The sequence below is a fragment of the Xenopus laevis genome, chromosome 5L (genome assembly GCF_017654675.1).
Source record: "Xenopus laevis strain J_2021 chromosome 5L, Xenopus_laevis_v10.1, whole genome shotgun sequence".
NCBI classification, from domain to species: domain Eukaryota; kingdom Metazoa; phylum Chordata; class Amphibia; order Anura; family Pipidae; genus Xenopus; species Xenopus laevis.
In genome coordinates this window covers 77,239,232-77,247,461 of record NC_054379.1, presented here as the reverse complement: position 1 = coordinate 77,247,461, position 8,230 = coordinate 77,239,232, and the positions used below count along the sequence as shown (strand labels likewise).

The following is an 8,230-nucleotide window of genomic DNA, read 5'->3' as shown; positions in this document are numbered from 1 at the left end:
ACAATTGACTTATGCTTGTACTAAACTACAGGCAGTTTATACAGCACAATTAACACAGCCAAACTGGCTCAAGTTGTCAGCCAGTTCTTGAGACACAGCAAAGGAGATTTATTTACCTTTCTACCCAAGTATATAAGACATATAGGCAATTTTATTAAGCCACACAATAAAATTCAGTTTTTAGGGGGTTAAACCTCACTTTATCAGTGTACTTCATCATGAGCATGGCTTAGTACAATTGTATATAAGCCTTAAATGCAAGAGTGCTGATCCTAACCAATTTTTTGGGTCACATAACTGATTTCCAAACTTATATTGCATCTGCAGGAGAAAACGTAGAGACACTGGTTTAGAGTATAGTGTTATATGCCGTGGTCTATGGACTCTAGTTCAGCTACTTTATTGTTTAAAAACTCATGTTAAAGGGTTGCTCCACCTTTAAATTAACTTTTAGTAAGTTATAGAACGGAAAATGTAAGCAACTTTTCAACTGGTCATTTTTTTTATAGTTTTTTAATTATTTGCCTTCTTACTTTGACACTTTCTAGCTTTCATATGGGGGTCACTGACCCAATCTAAAAAAACAAATGGTCTGTAAAGCTACAAATGTATTGTTGCTGCTATTTTTTTTTTTTACTTATCTTTCTAGTCAGACCCATTCCTATTCATATTATAGTCTCTTAATCAAATCATTGCATGGTTGCTAGGGTAATTTGGACCGTAGTAACCAGATTGCTGAAACTGCAAACTGGAGAGCTGCTGAATAAAAAGCTAAATAACTCAAAAAACACAATTAATAAAAATGAAAACCAGTTGCAAATTGTCTCAAAATATCACTTGCTACATCATACTAAAACTTAACTCAAAGGTACACAACCCCTTTAAAATCATGAGGTGCATTTACTCCAGGGAGAAGTGCAAGAATGCAGCCCTTAGTGCTTAAAGGTGAAACAAACCCCTTATTATAAAAAAACCCTACCCCCATAGACCCCCCTCCCTCCTCACCCCCAGCCTAGCTGCTACCCTGGGCAAATGCCCCTTACCTTTTACTTACCCCTCAGTGCAGATTCAGGGATCTGAGTTCACGGCAGCCATCTTCTAGGCCTTCGTGTCTTCTTCCGGCGATTCTGCAATTTCCGCCCATTTCGGCGCATGCGCAGTTGTTGCAAATTGGGAAATCGATTCAACTGCGCATGCACCACTCTGCCAGTCTCATTCTCAGATTACCGAAGACCTGGAAGATGGCTGCTGTGAACTCTGATCCCTGAATCTGCACTGAGGGGTAAAAAGTTAGGGGCATTTGCCCAGGGTAGCAGCTAGGCCGGGGGTCTATTTGGGGTGGGGGTAGGGTTTTTTTAATAAGGGGTTTGTTTCAACTTTAAGCACGGAGCACTTCTGCCTGGGGAGTAGCTGTGTTCATAGGTGCAGAGTGCAGTGTTGGTTGGTGCAAGCCAGCCCTGTACTTTCCACCTTCATCCACTTCAGCTCCAGAACATGCATTTCTGAATCACACATTTGGGGATGGATAGCTGATGTGGGGGGGGGGGGGGATTCATCAGGGCAGCCACAGGTCCCTGTGCTCCAAAGCAGAGTAAAGAGACTTTCAGGAAACAAGAAATACACTGCATTGGAAGTTGTAGCTGCCCCCCCCCATACCTCTTGGTGGGGAAACTTTAAATGCTAAAAGCATACCTCTGTCAGCTCTGTCTGTGGTGCCATTTGCATGCTCTAACGGATACTTTGGATAATCATGACCCAGAAGTTCTTTCTGTTGCTTTAAGACTTCATCCATGAGCCTGGAACTATTTTCTTTGAAGATACCTTTGAGGACAGGCAAGGGAAAAAAGAAAGACATTCACTTAGTCTGTTTTTATAAATACACTGAGTGTTTGTTATTAAACAGAGAATACTTTGTTAACAAGCACAATACAATACCTGCACAAACCAGCTTCTAAAGTGCCTAGCAGTACTGTGCAAGATCACCTTGAATTATTTTTTGAAGGGCTAATATTAGGAATGCAAAAGGGATGATTCCATTTAAAAACACGGTTTACAAACTGCTATCCCATTTCTTCCCTACATCACCAGACAAATGTTTTGTAAAACATAACAGACTGCATACTTAGCTTTTATAAGACAAATGCATTTTCATATCCATATGAAAAACCATAAACTACTGAAATTTTCAGGCAATCAAGGAGTAAACGAGGATGTATAGGATGAATATGCAATATGCAAATATAATATACAGAGACAGTTTGCATATGAACCAGGAATGTGTCTATACAATTAGCATATTTTGCTTTTGAGTAGTGCACCCCTTCCTCCCCACAGGCCCCCATTACAGTATTTTGCTTTCAGTCCTGTGTCCCCATTAAGTTAAACTTCACATTCTAATCAAAGGAACACAGTAATCAATGTATAATTTAAAGATAATATTCTATGCTTTAAAAATAGCACATGGGGCAATTTCACCATCAGCTTTATTTCAGCCAGCAGTAAATACCTACCCACCATCTATTCACTTGAATGGAAAACACTCAAGTATGGGAATTACATATGCAGAAAGATTTAAACGGTTAGGCAACCTAAATCAACTGAGGGCTGTGAATGTTAGGCACCTGCCCACTAAATTTAGTTTATTCCCCTGCTCCTTTTTCTCTGTAATATGATATAATTAATCCTAGCTGGAAGCAGAGCCATCATATTGGGTTTATTTAACATAACTTTCTAACAGAACATAAATTTCTAGTTGACTTAAAGTTATGAAGATCTAAATTAGGGAAAGATCCATTGTCCGGAAAACCCCAGGTTCGAAACATTCTGGATAACAGGTCCCATACCTGTCCAAACAAGGCACACATATTGTTGGGAGCTTTGGCTGATTTCAGCCATTTTTAGATCTTTTTTGAGAAAAGAGTTATTGTGACCCAAAACGTGGTGTAAGCCATGGTATTATAAAACTGCAAAAATAAAAAGCTGGAGTTGATCCTCCATCTGTTCAGCAGTATTATAACTAATTTCATCCATAATGCCATACCATCTGGGAATTTGTGTTACCTCAGAGGGGCAGAGCTGTTGTGTGATTTCCCATGGTCAGTAGCCTTGCTCCATCATAGCATGAGAGGGATACACAAACTCTGCTTTCAATTACATATACCGTTTACTTAAAAATGATTGAAAACATTTAATTCATGTGTACAGGTATGGGACCTGTTATCCAGAATGCTCGGGGGCCTGGTGCTTTCTGGATAACGGATCTTTCTGTAATTTGGATCTTCATACCTCAAGTCTACTAGAAAATCATGTAAACATTAAATATACCCAATAAGCTGGTTTTGCTTATATCCAATAAGGATTCATTACATCTTAGCTCAGATCAAGTACAAGGTACAGAGGAAAAGAAAATCAATTTAAAAAAATTTTGATTATTTGGATAAAATTGAGTCTATGAAAGACAGCCTTTCCGTAATACGGAACTTTCTGCATAATGGGTTTCCTGATAACGGATCCTATACCTGTATTGGAAATATTCTTAAAATTAAAGTTTCTTTCTTTATACAAAAACTGTTTTTGGGTGGAGATTTCCTTTAATTAAAATTGTTGTTAAATCATTTTCCAATACAAGGTTTTATATTTAACTTTAGTTCTCTGGCATTAGAAGGATCCCAAGGGAAAGCTATATTTGCCGGAGGATTTTGCAACAGCTCTGTGTCTGATGTGTGCCCTTTCAGATTGAAACAAGTGCTGGAGGAATTAAACTGGACATTTTACAGTGTACAAGCATGTACTTGCTATAACATCTGCAAATTAGGAATTAATAAAAGGGAAAAACTAAAATGCAGGTGTGTAAGTGGGCTGAATTTCCTGAATTTGCACCCTTCAAAAAAATGAAAATATTTAAATACTTATCATATTTGAGCAATATAATGTCAGTACAATGTATTGTGAAATCAATTCAAGGACTTATGAGACTTTTGCAATCTCACAAGCTGTCAAGTATAGAAAAGAACAAAGCCACATGGGTGGTAATCGTGGAAGTATGATAACAATGTCAATTGTTTTATCTAGCTATTGAGTGCCACTACCAAGTTAATGGGACAAGAAGAACTAAATCTTTTTATTTATAAAATATATAAAAAGCAAAAAATAAAAATTATAATAAATATTTGACAGTTTTCAAGTGCAATTTTTCCCCCAGATGATAACCCTTAAATGTTGAACAGGTATGGGATCTTTTATCCAGAAACCAGTTATCCAGAAAGTTCCAAAGGAAAGGCTGTTTCATATTTTTAAAAATGATTTAATTTTTTTTCAATAATAATAAAAGCAGTACCTTGTACTTGATCCAACCTAAGAAATAATTAATCCTTATTGGAGGCAAAACCAGCCAATTGGGTTTATTTAATGTTTAATTGATTTTCTGGTATGAAGATCCAAATTGCATAAAGGTCCGTTATCCGGAAAACCCCAAGTCCCGAGCATTCTAGATAATAAATCCCATGTATGCACTGTTAGGGGGTAAAATCCAACATCATCATTAAAGGGATTCTGTCATGATTTTTATGCTGTAGTTTTTATTTCTAAACTACCCTGTTTACACTGCAAATAATTCACTCTGCCATGTAAAAATGTCATTCCTACCCCAATAAGTGTATTTTTTTTTTTAGTTGTAATATTGGTGTGTATTCAGCCATCTCAGGTCATTTTGCTTGGTTATGTGCTTTCAGACAGAACTAGCATTTCAGGGTGGAACTGCTTTCAGGCAGACTTTTTTTTCTCCTACTCAATGTAACTGAATGTGTCCCAGTGGGACATGAATATGTACTATTGAGTGCTGTTTTTAGATCTTCCAGGGAGCTGTTTTCTGGTTACCTTCCTATTGTTCTGCTGATGGACTGCTGGGGGGGGGGGATAGAAAGGAGGCAGTGATATCACTCCAGCTTGCAGTGCAGCAGTAAAGAGTGACTGAAGTTTATCAGATCACAAGTCACAAGCCAGATGACTGGGGGTTGCTGAGAAACTGACAATATGTCTAGCCTCATGTTAGATTTCAAAATTAAATATAAAAAAATCTGTTTATTCTTTTGAAAAACATATTTCAGTGCAGAAGTCTGCTGGAATAGCAATATTAACTGATGCATTTTGAAATAAATATGATTTCCCATGACAGTATCCCTTTAAAGGGACAGTTCTCCTTGCAATTTATTTAACATTCAGTATGATGAAGACAGTTGTATTACATTTGCAATAATAATTTATTTTTTATGGGTTTTCAAATTATTTAGTATTTACATCTACAACTTCAGTTTTGAAATATAAACTTATCTGGTTGCTGGCGTCTCATTCATCCTAGCAACCAGCAGAGCATAGCCCTAACAAAGTAATTCACAATCAGCCCATTGTAGGAACACAAGCATATCTAAAAGCTGGTTCTACAAATCCAACTATATCAGAAGCAATGGAGAATACATATGAATGGAGAATATTTGGGTAGGACTACACGGGTGTTTTCTATGCGATCCAACGAGCGGTGCAAAAATGCAGGGGTCAAATCACATGCGACACGATTGTCGGATGCAGACGCAGCGCGTATCGATCAAACAGAAAACGATTTAGCTCCTGTTATATTGTGCAGTCAAAAATCGATTTCCAGGGCACATAAGCATGTTTAGCCAGCATCAGAATCGCCCAAGAAGCTTTGGATTATGAATGAAAACACATCAAGTTAACAAAGCTATTTAAAACTCTCAGGAAGAATACTTTGGCCTTGTGCAAAAGTTTATTTTACTATACACAACTCTAATTGTCCCTTAAATGGTATATCTGCATAACAATAATGTGACAGCTGTGAAAATATCATGGATACCTAAAATAAAGCTGTCATATACAGTTTCCTATATTTACACAAAAATGACACACATTGAAGTGGTCACCACAGCTAAATGCAAGATCTGATTTCACGTCCATGTGATTTAACTAAAATAGCACTTCCTTCAAAATTCACCTTAAACTTCAGTTTATTTTCTTGCAACAATGGCAATGCAGAAGCCTTATAACCTAGGGAGAGACTATGCAAGCTAAAGCATTTTGCAACTCTGATCAATCGTCACAAATGGAGGCGAACCGAGGGAAGAGAAACTCTGTGGACAAACAATGAAGTCCATGTCGATAACCTGAATGACAATGTACATACTGTGTGACCACATGCATTCTAAATCACAGCCCAAATGTGTAGCACAAGGGTCCACAAACTTTTTAACGGTGAGCCACATTCAAATGTAAAAAAGCATTAACATGCAAAATGTTCCTGAGGGTGACAAATATGGGCTTTGATGGACTATTTTGAAGACTTACAGCCTGCATAAGATTCTGTTTGACAGTACACATGGTTTTTATGCCACTAAAGCTTATCTTTAAATGGGTGGTTAACCTTTAAGTTAACTTTTAGTATGTTATAGAATGGCCAATTCTAAGCAACTTTTCATATGGTCATTATGTATTTTTTTTTTTTATAGTTTTTGAATTATTCTGCTTCTTCTGACACGTTCCAACTTTCAAATGGGAGTCACTGACCGCGTCTAAAAAAACAAATGCTCTGTAGGCTACAAATGTATTGTTATTGCTACTTTTTATTACTTATCTTTCTATCCAGGCCTCTCCTATTCATATTCCAACCTCTTATTCAAATCAATGCCTGGTTGCTAGGGTAATTTGCACGCTAGCAGCCAGATGCAAAATGGAAAGCTTTTGAATAAAAAAAAAGAAATAATAAACAATGAAACCCAACTGGAAATTGTCTGAGAATATCACTCTCTACATCATAAAAAAAAATTGATTTAAAAAAAGAACAGCCCCTTTAAGCCAGGAATTCAAAAATAAGCACATGATTTGAAGCAACATTCAATGGGGTGGTGAGTAATAGGCTGCTCACGAGCCACAGGCTGGGGATCACTGCTGTAGCATGTGACAGTCCATTTTGGATCACATAAGCCAAGTTCATATTTAACATAAAATGCTGGTGCCAAGTTCCACTGCAGTGACAGAGCCTAGGAAAACGTGTTTTATGTGCCTAATCCAGCATCTGAGATTAGTCACCTCACCTAGTGCTACACACAAGGGCAGTTTAGTTAATCTTGGGTTATGTTTCCAATGACTTCACAGGACACAGATTAAAGCAGACGATCTGACTGAATGAACAGAAAGACAAAAGTGCCAGGGATGCCAAAAGGGATATTATACCTTGATGATCATAGACGCTGACATAAGAGATGCCCACTGCCATGCACCACACCACCAGGTTGGCCAGATCCGTATAACTCTGCACCTCCTCGCCCATAAGCATGGCCATGTGCACTGGCAGCTTGCCCAGCCGGCACCCATCCGCCCTCCAGTTACGGCTAGGCTGCTGGGTGAGGTATTTCATGTCGCACCGGTGCCTTAGGTCCGTGCAGTCACATTGCTTGCTGAGATACCCACAGTCACCCTGTGACTGTCCAGGCTTCCCCAATCTCAAATCAGCGAGTGGCGGGAAAAGAAGACTCCAGCTCAAGGAGCGAAACCAAGTAACCAGCACACGCTGGGCCCAGAGTAGCACATGTAAGAGGCGCCAGGCCACGGCGCATAGCACAGACATGGCAAAGGATCCTACCGCCAGCAGCCCTGATCCAACTGCAGCCAGCGGCCAGACATTGCTAGCCGGCAGCACACGGCCCACACCGATTGGTTGGTAGCCGAACGTCACTTCCAGGAACAGATAGAGTGAGTGACGTGGCCAGCGCAGGTTGGAGCCGGACTGAGGAATAAAAGAAACCAAAAGGAAGAGATGAGGGAGTAGAGTGACGGCGACCTCATGTGTTCGGAGGAAATACGTGCAGTCATGCATTACAATCTGAAAGCTACGAGTATACAGGAGGAATGTATGCACGAGCTGCAGAACTTCATGCTGAAGCAGAAGCTTGTTGCTCTAGGGTTACATTTAAAAGGGTCAAAGATGAACAATTGCAGTTTGTGTGGGCAAACTTCTTCTGTGTGGTGGTTCTGGGGGCTGTTGGAACTGTCAGCTTTTATACAGAATTCGTGGCAGATAGTATAATAATAGTACTCATCTCCCAACTGTCCCTTTTTAGGAGGGAAAGTCCCTCTTTTGACAGCTCAACTTGCAGTCCCTCATTTGTACTGGAAAGTCCCTCTTTTCTCTGCAATTAAGTTTCTCACTTAATTGTCTTTT

At 39.1% G+C, this 8,230-nt stretch overlaps 1 protein-coding gene across 2 annotated transcripts in view; it reads right to left on the bottom strand.

Moving 5' to 3' along the window:
* nus1.L (NUS1, dehydrodolichyl diphosphate synthase subunit L homeolog) overlaps nucleotides 1–7,900 on the bottom strand; it is a 13,601-nt gene extending 5,701 nt beyond the window's left edge. For both annotated transcript variants that reach the window (XM_018263262.2, XM_018263264.2), the window contains exons 1-2: nucleotides 7,243–7,900; nucleotides 1,693–1,821 (exon numbers count right to left, since the gene is read on the bottom strand). In XM_018263262.2, the coding sequence (XP_018118751.1) occupies nucleotides 1,693–1,821; nucleotides 7,243–7,885 (772 nt within the window). In that variant the 5' untranslated portion in view covers nucleotides 7,886–7,900. The remainder of the gene's footprint in view (nucleotides 1–1,692; nucleotides 1,822–7,242) is intronic.
* Between the last annotated feature and the right edge of the window lie 330 nt (nucleotides 7,901–8,230).